General features: G+C 50.0%; 3 protein-coding genes across 3 annotated transcripts; 1 reads left to right on the forward strand and 2 right to left on the reverse strand.

The window, feature by feature from the left end:
• Positions 1-1,157: 1,157 nt before the first annotated feature.
• On the reverse strand, positions 1,158-4,554 carry N7519_000681 (TMCO4 family protein; the record flags this gene model as incomplete). Its single annotated transcript, XM_057287459.1, has 4 exons — positions 1,158-1,518; positions 1,563-2,440; positions 2,493-3,266; positions 3,397-4,554. 4 exons carry the CDS (start codon positions 4,552-4,554, stop codon positions 1,158-1,160), a joined length of 3,171 nt encoding a protein of 1,056 aa, XP_057153542.1.
• A 1,298-nt stretch (positions 4,555-5,852) lies between these two features.
• Positions 5,853-7,733, forward strand: N7519_000682 (uncharacterized protein; the record flags this gene model as incomplete). Its single annotated transcript, XM_057287460.1, has 3 exons — positions 5,853-5,862; positions 5,922-7,137; positions 7,217-7,733. 3 exons carry the CDS (start codon positions 5,853-5,855, stop codon positions 7,731-7,733), a joined length of 1,743 nt encoding a protein of 580 aa, XP_057153543.1.
• A 1,037-nt stretch (positions 7,734-8,770) lies between these two features.
• Positions 8,771-11,139, reverse strand: N7519_000683 (uncharacterized protein; the record flags this gene model as incomplete). The annotated part of the gene is made up of 2 exons (XM_057287461.1): positions 8,771-9,762; positions 9,825-11,139. The coding sequence occupies 2 exons, from the start codon at positions 11,137-11,139 to the stop codon at positions 8,771-8,773; spliced, it is 2,307 nt and encodes a 768-aa protein (XP_057153544.1).
• Between the last annotated feature and the right edge of the window lie 1,619 nt (positions 11,140-12,758).

Here is a 12,758-nt window from a genome sequence, read left to right on the forward strand (position 1 = left end):
TCAAAGAGAAGTAGTTCGCGTTCATGTGAAGCGTGTTGCTCAGGCCTGGGGAAATTCGGGCTTGCGACGGGGGGAACGCGTTGTTGCGCGGTTTCAACTATCCGCGCAAAGGTGCCTGCGGTTCAGTTCGAGGTAAGAGGTTGAATCTTGTTGGACTGGGTTTTTGGTCTTCGAAACAAAGAATACTCGGTTTCGAGAAGCTGAGACAATGCGGACACCTGGCTACGGCGGACTACAGCGGCATATCGAACAACGAGAATGTGATTGGTTGAACCGTCGCCAAGGTTGGGTTTTTATACGGCAGAAAATCATTGAGTGTGCATTTGAAGATATAACAACATCTCTAGATCTACTTAGGTACATATGTATCTTACTATCCTAATACACCAACTATTGCAAGGTCATATATTGAAAAGTGGTTTGTGGGAACAACCAATGCTTTTCACTGTTATTCTACGGTTTGAGAATTATCTATTTCCAACATCCTTCAAGCTACAATGTTAAGGAGAGACCCAAAACGCCTATTTAAAAAGGATACCTAGAGAGATACGAAACAAACTCAAAATGGCAGTTGCAAAAACCCAAAATTTATATTAAATAAAAAAAAAGAGGGGGAAGGCGGCGAGCAGGGCGGTGAATTACTAGTCAATTAGTGAACCAATCAAATGCCGTTCAATTTTTGTCCAATTTGCCGCTGTCGCCAACCGGACCTGGCACCAAATTGAGGGGAAACGCGTAACACGCGACTGCAGTCCGATTTGATACTGCGGTTTCTCACAATATCTTAGGAATATCTAGGTAAGACTCGATTAGCTATCTATGGGATAGAACTTTAGCTTATGGCTGTACATCTTTTGGAATACTACCGTCTCTTTGTTGGATTTGCTGCGTAATTTAGCTTTGAGGACACGAGAAAGCAGACAAAGAACCTAGCTGGGCCAATGCGCTTGCACGTAACTTGAGATCATATCATGATAGTTGTAAAAGCTAGGATTGCCTCTATACATAGGTGGATGGGCATATATACATCGGATCATAATCAAGCCAAACCGCATGTGCAAGCCATGCGCCTCATTAAGTCTTAGGAACCGAATCAAGGTAAGAAAAGTATAAAGAGAGGCGAGAAAAGCAAAATGAGAAAATCCCCGGAGCCGACCCTATTCGAACGTCATCGATATCTCGCCATCCCGATGTCCCTCATCATGGTCTGCCCAGGCATTGGGCTCCATGGCCATGGCTCCGAGGGTGCTGGTACCAAGTGTCGGCATTGTAGAGGCAGTTCTCAACTCTGGACGAGAGTAAAGGTCATCGTTCTTGGATCGTGGGGGTTCATGGAATGATGTGTCAAACGTCATTTCCAAGTCTTCGTGCTTTGGCACAGAAGAGAATTCATTGGGCCCGTGAGGAGAATACTGCCCCGATGCTTGCGGGGCAGCGAAGAAGTCCGAGAAACAGCTGGAAGTTCGGGCGTCTTGGACCTCTTGGAGGTAGGGGGAGAGGGCTGGGCGGGTGGTGGTTCTGACGGACCGTTCAGGTCTAGCTTCATCAGAGGCATAGTCGACTCCAATTCCTTGACCTCGATCGCCTCGGAGTGCAACTCGGCTCGAATGGCCTCGATGTCGAAGAGGACAGTGCCAGGGCTGCTCTCGGGCTCGCTTGAATTGCGAGGAGCGGTGTTTTTATCGACATCATAAGTTTCCCATTTCTTCTTTTCGGCCATCTTGCCTCGCTTGAACAGACCAAAGCGCTTCTTCTCTGGCTTCGCCTCCGCTTCCCGGCGAGCTTCATCAATCTCCCGAATCAACTCGCGCTGTCGCTCGGCGTGGTTATCTGGGTCTGGATCCTCGATTTCGGCAAACTCATCCTCGAGAACCTCCCAACCAACTTCCCTCAGAATTCGAGGCATAGCCGTACGGTAATCCATATGACCATTCACAAGCGAGGTGATATCAAAGTTCTCAATGCCCGGTATACCTTCCACAGCTGCGAGGCCGGCGACTCTCATGATGCCGCCACTTGTTGCCCGGAAGAGATAGCCCAGGATCCAATCATTTGTGGCATAACCGTTCACGAACCGCCCAGACACAACACTGCGAGCCTTCAGGTATTCGTCTTTGTTCGCCACGACGGGAGAGCCAAATAAGTATACATTCTGAATTAACCCGTGGGCGCCCTTTTCGGCCAGCTCTTTCAAACAAGAAAAGATCACACGCGCGCCGAGGGAGAAACCAAGCAATGTGATAGGCCGGTTGCCAAGATTTCGTTCTCGCAAGGAATCGGCCATAACGAGGCCGGCTGAGTTGGCGCGTGCCAACGAAACAATCCAGGGATTGTCAATTAAGTATGCGAGTTTAGTGAGGACAAGTGGTAGTTGCAAGGATGCCATCAGTGCCATCAGAACGGTGTTACCTAGTACTTGTTGCAGACCCTGTGTTAATGCCTAAAGAACCAGTTAGTCTATTAACAATTCCACACAGCTTTAAAGCGCTTACCTCCGTTGCCAGAATATTGATAGTGTCACCCATGCTTCGAAGCATCTCAGGCTCCCATAGCACGGAATAGATATCGCCCATAATCGGATCAACAGTACTGAAAGGTAGACGGACATCGTCAACCTTGCCAGTCATCCAGCCAGAAACCGTCACGATCAAGTTGACCTTCTTGTTATTATGAAGGGGTCGATACTCAAACGTTTGAACTGCACCCGTACGTCGGTGCGAAGCTCTCATTCCAATGGTGCTTCCACCTAGAGTAGCACTAGAAGCGATCAAAGCCGTGCCGCCGGCTCCTCCCAGGAATGCACTAGTCCCAGAGATACCCACCGTAGTAAAACCAGCCGCAATACCAGCCCCGATGACAGGTGCTAACAGGCCAGCAGAAAGGCCGATGACCAGTCCGCCGCCGACCGTCGCTAAGCCCATAATCATATATTTCCGCTTCAAGGCCATCTTGCGGCGCTTTTCCATGTGGTCTGACTCATCCCAATTCTCTTTCTCGGCCTGTTCTTGCATTTCGAGTGAGTCTGTGACTCGCTTTTCGAACCGTGAGATCTGTAGCCACGTTACATCCAAAGCTGCGCCGACCCTCTCCAAAAGAGTTCGCGACCGAGCGTCGTACGCTGAATTTGCGATGAGCACAAGAAACAGGTCGCATAGGACAGTCCAGCGGAGATCGATATCTATGCGATCAGAGGTCGGCATCTCAGAAGGCATCTTGACCTCCGGGGGCTCCTCGGTCTCATGGGCCTCGTATGGCGGTGGGGGGGTCTAATTCAGATGAATCCGTTTCCGCGGAGAACCTGGATGGAGAGTCTAATTTCTGACTGGAAGTAGAAGTCTTCGGTTCACTCTCCGCCATAGGATTTTTGACTCGCGCATTCTGCATGAGTGGTCGCACCAGATCTTCTGGTTGCACTCCATGTTCCGCGAGCTGCTCAATCATAATCTGCTCAGCAGAATTGATATCCATATGAGCATAGATTCGCCCCATGATCGCCTGGCCCCACTTTCGCATAGCATCCGAGGCTTTCTGCATGGTTTTGCGCGTGGATTTGGTTGTGGCGATCGACGCTAGATCGTGGTTCATATTATGGATTGCCAACCTGACAACCCCCACATACGCGATCTTTTGAGTCTCGTTGAGAAGGTCTTTAGTGGCCTGGAGCTGGCTGATAGAATCTCGCAGCTCTTCGCCAACTAGGCCAGCAGAATTGCCGCCTGTCTCTCGGAACAGATAGCTTGTATCTTCATCTAGACTTGTGGCAGACTGGGCATCTTCGTCGAGCTGCACGCGAGTATAACCCCTCCCTGCTCCTCCTAATCCTTGGTACACGGCCTCGTCGTCTTCTTCCTTGGCGCCACGAGCAATGAGTCTTCCATAGTCGTCATAGTAGTCGAATTCACCAAGTGCAGGCATCGATTTCCATTCGTCGGGCTCTGCATCTGACTCCTCACTCTCGGGATGATGTGCATCAGGTTGGGCGAGGCGCTGGTGCGACCATTCTGACACCTGGGCGGTTCTCTGCTTTGAAGTTGAGCTGCGAGGCTGAGCAAGAGCACTAGAGGCCTGCGAGTACTCTGGAGGTGCAGCAGAATTGTCCTGATGCTCTGCGTTTTTGCCTCGCTCTTCTGTATTATTCGGATTGGCTGGCTCAGGGGCCCCCGATTCCAGCTTGTCCTGTGACAACTCTGGCTCCTTCGCCTTCTTCACATCATCATCATAGCCCGTCGAGCTCACTGCCGCATTCTGGATGTCTTGGCTAGCATTCTCTCCTTCGGGGGAATCGCTGGGTGTGGGGTCGGGTTGGTGTGCTCGAATGGGAAGGCCAAAATCATCTAATTCATCTGATGCAGGGAGATCTTGTTTGGCAGACCCTGCAGTAGCTTCGGGTGCTACCGGTTGGGGCGCTGAGCCCTCAGTCTCTTTTTCGTTCTGGATTGTGGGGGAGTTGCCCTTTGTCGATTGGGGCTCGTGGTGGGACGAATTGGTGGCGTTCGGCGGGGAGGGTATAGGAGAATCGGAGGTGTCTACGGTGACACCCGAGGCTGCGGTCATGATTTCATGGACTTGAGGCTCTTAAGGGCCTTAAGGTAGTGTATCGGATCCCAGTTGTCCCTTGCGTCCTCTCGTTCCTTCGCGATACTTTCGGGAGCTCACCCATCCGGCCTCACAATTGTTGCGATGAGCTTTTGAGCTCTTATCTGGGTGTGTTCGCCCTATCCTAAGTTTCCCACGTTCGATGGTGGGACACTAGATGGCCATCGGGTCAATCTCCGCAGATGACGGTGTGCCACGCGGCGAAAAAGGAGGAGGGGCGGAGAATGCGGCGGAGAGAGGAGAGATCAATTAGCCAGCACAGCGGCCACAACAAAGGATTTGAGTCAACTTTGTAATTAAAGAGTTTAGAGAGTTATTGTAGAGAGAAATTTAGACGTATTGGAGGAGGTTAGGCAACTAGCAAAAGGAGCTGTTGAGGAACCGAAAGCGGAAATGCGCCCATCGGGTCAGTTGCCAAATAAACAAGTCTGAATGAAAACAGTAGATACTTAGATATTTGAATAATAGTATACATTCTTTTGGATATTTGGGATATTTGAGATATTTTGTGAGTATTTTTGTTTCTCTCTTTATCTGGCTATGTATACTCTTGAAAGGTTTCACATTTAAACAGGTCAATGCTTATAAGATCCACCTCGGAATAGCTGCATGTCTACGGAGTACTCCATACAATAATGGGTGTGACTATATACCTCATTGTATGTTGTTATCCAAAGCATGGAAAAACCCCTGAATCGGAGATAGCGGAGGTCTTGAATTAGCTCTTCATTTCAGAACCCAGTTCTTATAATACGAGGTCATTACCACTATGCTTCGCCCTGGGGGAAACCCCGGGTAAAGAGCAAGGGTATGGACTTTCACCGGCGTCCGAGGACCTCCGGTAGAGAGTGTGCCCTTTTGATAGGGGCGAGACAGTCTTGATAAATAAATCCAAGGCGAAGAGCCGAGCGGAACGTCGTGTTGATCAATGTTTGAGGCAGTGCCGGGTACTTTTGCCCGAAACTTCACGTAACAAGGAAGAACACGCGCTAGGTCATTTCAAGTTGAAGATCAACTGCGCCCGTCCGAGTAAACCAACGAGAAGGTGAGAAAACATGGACTATGACGCCATGAATCGCGGGGGTACAAACAGAGAACCCCCGGAAGTTCAGATACCATACTCCGTATGTCAGACGTGAGTCACTTGATATGCAGCAGGCTTGCGGCTCTAGTTCTTGGCAGAGAGTAGCTTGGAGATTATGATCCTGGGGAAATCCACTTTGTCTTTTTGATATGATCAGAGATACTGCTTCATCATGACACAAGGTACGACTTTCCCTTTGAGAAGTTGAGATATTCTACTAATGAGCGCCTTCTCTCTAAAGGCTCACAGGCTTCCGTTGTTAAGATCGCTGGCGCGGGGTTTCGGCTCTCGTTACTCCTCAATGCTGCCGCTTGTCAACTCGCTCAGTCCAGACTGGAAATCCATAGCATCGCTAAGGGAATCTCGCTTTTTGCTCTGGCGCTCAAAAACGTTGGGCAGAATATTGAGGGCACCGATGTTGACCAGTCTCCAGAGGCCACAGAGAAAGCCTGGGAGATCGCCGGACAAGGCCAGATGATATTCATCGAAATCGAACACATGCTGGACAAACTGAAGGCAACCGATAGAGACAGTGATCTTATGAGGATCCCACTGCAGGAGAGACTCAAATGGTGTTTCCGGAAGCAGCATGTCACATACTTGCTAGCCCAGTTGGAATCCCTCAAGCTCAGCCTGATTGTGATGCTGCAAATTTTACAGCTCGGGAACATTATCAAATCCAACGTCGACGAGGGGACTGATACTGATTCACTTACCTCCATCGCGGACGATGCCATTGCTCAGGAGAAAGCGGAGTCTCAGAACATGATCATCGTCCGATATTGGTCTGTCAAGCGGCTAGATCGTTTGTGGGATCTTGTGGAACAGGAGACTTTGGATGCTGCCAGTGACCCGATAAACCAGAGGATAAGTTCCAATTACTCGTCCAATACGGCATCGACATCGAAGCCATTGACCAGACGCTCGGATCCAACAAGACTCCCCATCATTACGCTCGGAGACAGCGACGTTGGACTAAGTGACATGGAAAGATCTCCAAAGGATATGGTGCAACTATCAGAGAGTACATTGAACTGGCTGCTTCCACTCTGGGTGCCTTTGATCGAACCTTCGAAGCTACACCACGCCGGCAGGGGCTTTAGCACATCCAACAAGCGAGTACAGCCTCGAGTCTATGTCTCTTCAGACACCGAAGAAGATGATACCGAAGAGCTAGACTTTGATAGCCACGATATCCGAGGCTACTATCTCGAGGGATCAACAATGGACTGGAGGGAACCCCACTCACAAGAGGCTCGACAGCATGCAGCAGAGCTACGTCGAAAGTACTCCAGCTACCAGGCCCACGTGGAAAGCGAACCAGAGCCGGACGAACACCTTAAGCATCGAGATAAACCTTGCAGCGACTCGAGAATCATCGACTCAAGTGATGAGGGCGAGCAAAGATCCGACACTCTTCGGCCCTCGCACAGCACCAACCCCATGCAAGGCCGCCGGTTCCATTCTAACAGCCTCTCATCCGGATATCCTCCGAGTCACAGCAATCCCGATATCAGACCCCCCCACATACCCAAGCGGCAGCTTCCCACCACCAAACTATGCTCTACCCCGTCCTCCACCACCGCCTTCACACACACAGCCAAGTCCTGCCCAGCAGCCGTACAAATACTACCCAAACCAAGACTACGTCACGGCGCCTCGATCCGTCCCAATGAACATGAACCAACCCAGCAACCCAGCCATCACCAATCCCAATACCAACCCCTCCCCCAGAGGTTCATCGCCAAACCAAGTCCACTTCGAGCCTCCCAGGGCCCGAAACCAAGCATACAACAATATCCCTAACAACAAACTCCAACCCCGCCACCATTCATCTGCATACCCGCTTTCCTCCTCATCCCCCGAGTCTAGCTTCCGAGCCTCACCGCCTCGCTCAGGTCAACGGTCCCCGTCTTCGCACCCACGCCGATCCTCGCGTGAAGATGCCAAGGATCGACATAAGGCGTTGACTCGTAATGCTACAAGGGGGTTGGTAGGGATCGGGGCTATTGCTGGGTTTATGGACGCGTTGGAGGCATTTTCAATTCTGTGATTTACATTTCTTACTTTGACAGTTTCCTTTGTTGGCGTACTGCGCTTATTGGTTTTCCCGAGGAGTTGAATAGACCAAGTGGTTGGTCCTGGTTTCGGTTGGCTTTTCTTGATATCCATGTTCTACCCATGCAATGAATTGACGAACCTGTTATGATTGAGATTATTTGCATAAACTATGTTAATGATTCTCCTATGCGTTATTACATGTGACTCCCGTCTGTTGACTCGGATCCTTCTTACATCCCGCTCCATGAGTGATACACAGCACATTCCAAAGAAACCCCACAAATAGCGGGAAGAAAATATATGAAATCGAAATCCAATAGCAACATGCATTCGCAAGCTAATCAAGCTAATCTAAGAAGCCCAGGACCTATCATCTTCTGCATCGAACTCGGGTTCAGGTTCGGCTCGGAATCAGTCCGGAATACAAGGAGACAAGAGACACGAGCCAATCCCATGAAGCACATATGTCAATGCAACATAACAACATACTTATGTACCTTATAGCGCCGAAAGAAATATCCAAGCCCCGATTAAACCCACATCAGACCCATGTTCAATACATCAATGACCCCCGACGGTTCCATCTCGGAAGTTCCGATTCTCCCGAGCCTCCGACGGTGGTTTGCGAACATATTAGTTTCGGGTTAGATGGGATTTAATCTCCGTTGGGGATTGGAATATTTCTCTCTTGGTTGGGGGTTTCCTCTCTTCTCTTTTCTTTTCGTCCTGGTGACTTGACGGTCGTTTTGTAGGGCACTGGTGGGTATGCCCACTACCTCTCGAGTTCTATACTCCATCTACCATTGGGTCATTGAGCTGCTCTACCCTCTTGGATCCTCTCTTTTGGACCTTGTTCTCATATACTTGGTAAGTATAACTTGACCCCTGCTGATATGACCACGGGATATCGGTATAAAATATCAACAAGCTGATACGATGCAGTTCATCTCTGATCTATGACCATATATAGACTTACCCACATGCACACCCATCGCAGGGTTCATTCATCTCAGGATCCCAATGTCCATCTCAAAACTCAGGCAAAGGCTGCACCCCAAAAATACTCCCATCAGGAAGCCACCCATCCAACTCCATGCCCGCCCTAGCCATATGCTGCCCAGCAGCACTAACCGGCACCCTCTGCGGCTCATACGAAAACTGAGGCGGCAACGTCGCCTGCGCATGCGATACTGAGGGCTGATACCCCGCCGCACTCATGGGATAGAATTGTGGGTTATGTCCGCCGTCCATGGCCCACATACCCGGACCACCCATCGGTACGTACCCGTCACGCATGCTGTCCATCGCCGGCTGCATTGGGGGCATAGGGACGACGGGGAAGGAGTTCATAGTTGACGGGACATGGTCCAAGTGTGTATCTTGGCCTTGGTTCTGGTTCTGGTTTTGGCTTTGGCCTTGGCTAGGTTGTGATACCGAACCCGAGATCGATCCTGCAGTGCCACTCGACGGACTCCCCGATACAACCCTGGAACCAGCTTCCATCGCTCCACTCTGCCGCCTCTCCAACCGATCATACCAATCCCGACCCTTAACGCCCACGACATGATACCACCGACTGGGGATGGGGTACTTGCCCCCGCCACTGGCCTCGTTTAGCTTGTTTGCCAGGGCGTCGAGGTAGAAAGCCACGTTCACGGCCTGCGGCGTGACGACTTCCCCGAGAGCACCGGTTCGCACGGAGAAGTGGATTTTCAGCAGAGATGTCACGGCCATCGCGAACCGGGTGTACATGAGGTTCGGGAGTTTACGCATCGTGTCCGTGCTGCAGGTCAGCACCGCGTCCAGCAGCTCATGTGCGGCGTTCATCCATTTCACCTTGATGTCGATGCGGATTGCGCTGAGTGGGGCGTCTGGTGCTTCGCTGCCGCTATTGCCTTCTCCGTCGAGGGTCGGCAGTGTGTAATATCGTCGCTTTATTGCGTCTGGGTCGCGATAGCCTTCTCCTACGCCCAGTTCGTACATCACCAGTGCCGTGGAGCGGTATTCGAGGATCATGGGGACTGGTGATGGAGTCGGTTAGTATTGGACGCATGATACAAGTGAGAGGACTGGTGTTTCTTACCGGTGAGCATTTCTGATGGGACGTTCTTCTTCCACGTTTCGAGCCGCTTGTCGAACCAGCGTAGCACGGCCTGGACGCGGGATTCGGTTAGGGTCGATCTGGTACTGGTGTCATCTAAGCCGAATGAAGACGTTGCTTCATCGGTTATTCGTTGCAGCTGGAACCATATCGCGACATGTTGATCCGTTCGATGTGGCGAGTTTTCCAGGTGTTTCAGAGACTCTGTCATCCAGTCGTTGAACTGGAGCAGATTTGGGCGACGGGTTTTCATCGCAACACTCGAACCGAGATGGTAGCAGCCGAGGACTGCTCTCGCCTGCTCAGCCAGCACCTCGTCATGCTTGCTGCTCTTGCGGTCGGACTTTTTCGAGACACGACGTTTATTAGCTAACCCAATTTCCAGCGCCATCGTCGAAGCGATGTGCGTGTACTGATAAACCTGCAGCTTCAATGGCGAGGCGGGCGGGAGATAATATATGATCATCAGCAGCAGTGCTTGTACTAACTCTAATGACTTTTCGCCTTCGACGAAGAACCGCTCTGAATAGAGGCGGACCATCTCGCGGTTCAGCACGGCTGCCAGGCCTGCATCGACGGATATGGATGTCGCGGCAATCACGGAGAGGAAGAGGATTGGCTTTGTCTGTCGCAGTTGAGCTGCCGTGGTATTCGAAGGCAAGACGACCAATGGAAAGAAGAAAGCGAGTTCGCGAATGAAATACGCCACCAATTGCTCCGCGTCTTCGAGAGAGAGAATCCCCCGTTCGATCACGTCGTCCGCTGGAGGAAGCCTCTCCTGCTCCGGCTCACTGCGAACCGACATACTCGCGAAAGTCGGCGCCGAAAAGCCACCACTATCATGCACGCCGGCGTGCGGGGTATCCAACAATTCAGGGGAATAGTCCATATAACGGACATCCTCGGACGAGTGGGTCGAGTGATCCCGCAAGGCGAGACTGCTCTTAAAGTCCGCATCGGCCGAATCATGATCCTGGGCCTCGTCCACGTCGCTGTCATCACTGGAATCTGGCTCCTCTTCAGGGATGCGATTCTTCAACAGCGAACGCATCATGCGCATCTCCTTTTCCAGCTGGGCGACACGCGAGTCAGTCCGTTTCCGGGGCCGCCGTCTCTGCGGCGCCACGAAGACGCAGGATCGCTTGCCTTTCGCACATCGCTGGCATTGGTTAGGTGTGGATGGGCTGGGGAGACAGCGGACCTTGAGACTTCGGCAAGACTCGCAGGATCTATTTAACTGCTGGGTTGATCCTTGTGGAGTGCTTGATTCGCCTTTAGGTGTGGAGGTCTCGGGCATATTCACATACACACACGCCAGAAACTGTCAGGGAATGAGAGTTGATCGTTTCCCATAAATCAGGAGCCTCAATGTTACGTCCAAGTAACGATGGTTACTGTGTATATCGAGTCATTGTGTCGAGTGAAAATCGTGCAATGGGGGGGAATTGACATGAGAGTCGAATTGACAAAAAGTATCCGATGGATTTCGATGCCCCCACAAGGATGCGAACCAGAAATTCAAGAATTTATCATGTGAAAGCTAGGAAAATTAATCGAAGCTTAAAGCAAAACGATGCTCAAGGCTAGAAGCCCTGGAGAAGTGGAGAGAAGAGGTAATAAACCCTGTTTCTCCACGCTAAGTGTCAGCTTTAACCCAGTTCAGCTTGGGATAAAATACATACAATGTATATTATTCCAGTAATCTTACATTTTATACATCAAATTTCGGGCCGACATGCTGTTCCCTTCTGTTTTAGTGCTTACTCCTTGCCGCTTTTGGGTCACCGAAGAAAGCCGAGCAACTCAATCACCGATTTTGACATATTGTGGCCTGATCTGTGAGGCACTAAGCGCGCAATTCTTTCCTATCTTGGTAATTGAATCGCGCAGCGTAAATACTTCGCTGTTGAATATTCATACCCGAATGTTAACGGCCCGAAACTAATTTGGATTCCAAATGGACAAGGAAGCTGAGGCCAACGAAGCCATCTAAGTAACGCTAACTACAACATAGTTGGAAAGCGAAGCTAACATGGAATAATCACCCAAGTAACCGCCAAGACCAGGGTCCAACCTTGGAAGGCTTACTCCAGTGTACTCCAGTATACAACATAGACCGATCTCATCAAAAAAGTTGAGCGTACTAAAAGAAATGAATGTAATGTTTCTACATGCATTCTTTACATATAGGCTTTTCTTTTTGCCAATGATGCTTATTCCTCGACATTGAATATCTAGACATACCTGGGCGCCCTAATAAAGCGGCACTCAGGAAAATATAAAGTCCGGTACATAGTACATACAGGTACACCGTACAGATGTGATCTACTAGTAGTACCTTGCTTTTACGGTGGCTGGTTCAGGGAAATAGGCACCAGCTTGAGTACTAAATTGAGCGAATACATAAGAATTGAAAGCCTAAAGCTAAACATAGCGAATCATTATTCCACTCCATCTCCACCGAAAAGCCATTGCCATCGGCAGTCCATTATTGGCCTATCGAAAGTGCCCGGCGGTTAGGACCTGCCCCAATCGGTTCATGCCCTTTTGTTCTCGCTATAACTTCCTATTTGTGGAGATGAGGGAAATAAATCTCAATTGACACTTGGGAATTTAAATATAAATATAGTTTGACTAAGGCTTTCCACTACAAACCGTGGAAAACATACTCCGTAGTTATACGAGTGTTCTAAAATTGGAGGATATCGGCGAAATTCCCCGACTACATCGTTGAAGTAACACCGTATGACTCTACCAAAAACACCGCATTATAGTCTCATCGGGATAGAGGTCGTCTTTACGAGAGTATAAAATAGCCATTGAACCATATCTGCATATCTGCATGCATGTCTCAGTTGTTGTCCACTCCACAATGAGCACATTTAAGTGGATAAGAAGACAACTCGTATAAGCATG

This window comes from Penicillium mononematosum, assembly GCF_028829835.1.
Source record: "Penicillium mononematosum strain IBT 11891 chromosome Unknown utg000001l:1.0-4488741.0:1.0-4491989.0, whole genome shotgun sequence".
In the NCBI taxonomy this organism is placed as follows: Eukaryota; Fungi; Ascomycota; class Eurotiomycetes; order Eurotiales; family Aspergillaceae; genus Penicillium; species Penicillium mononematosum.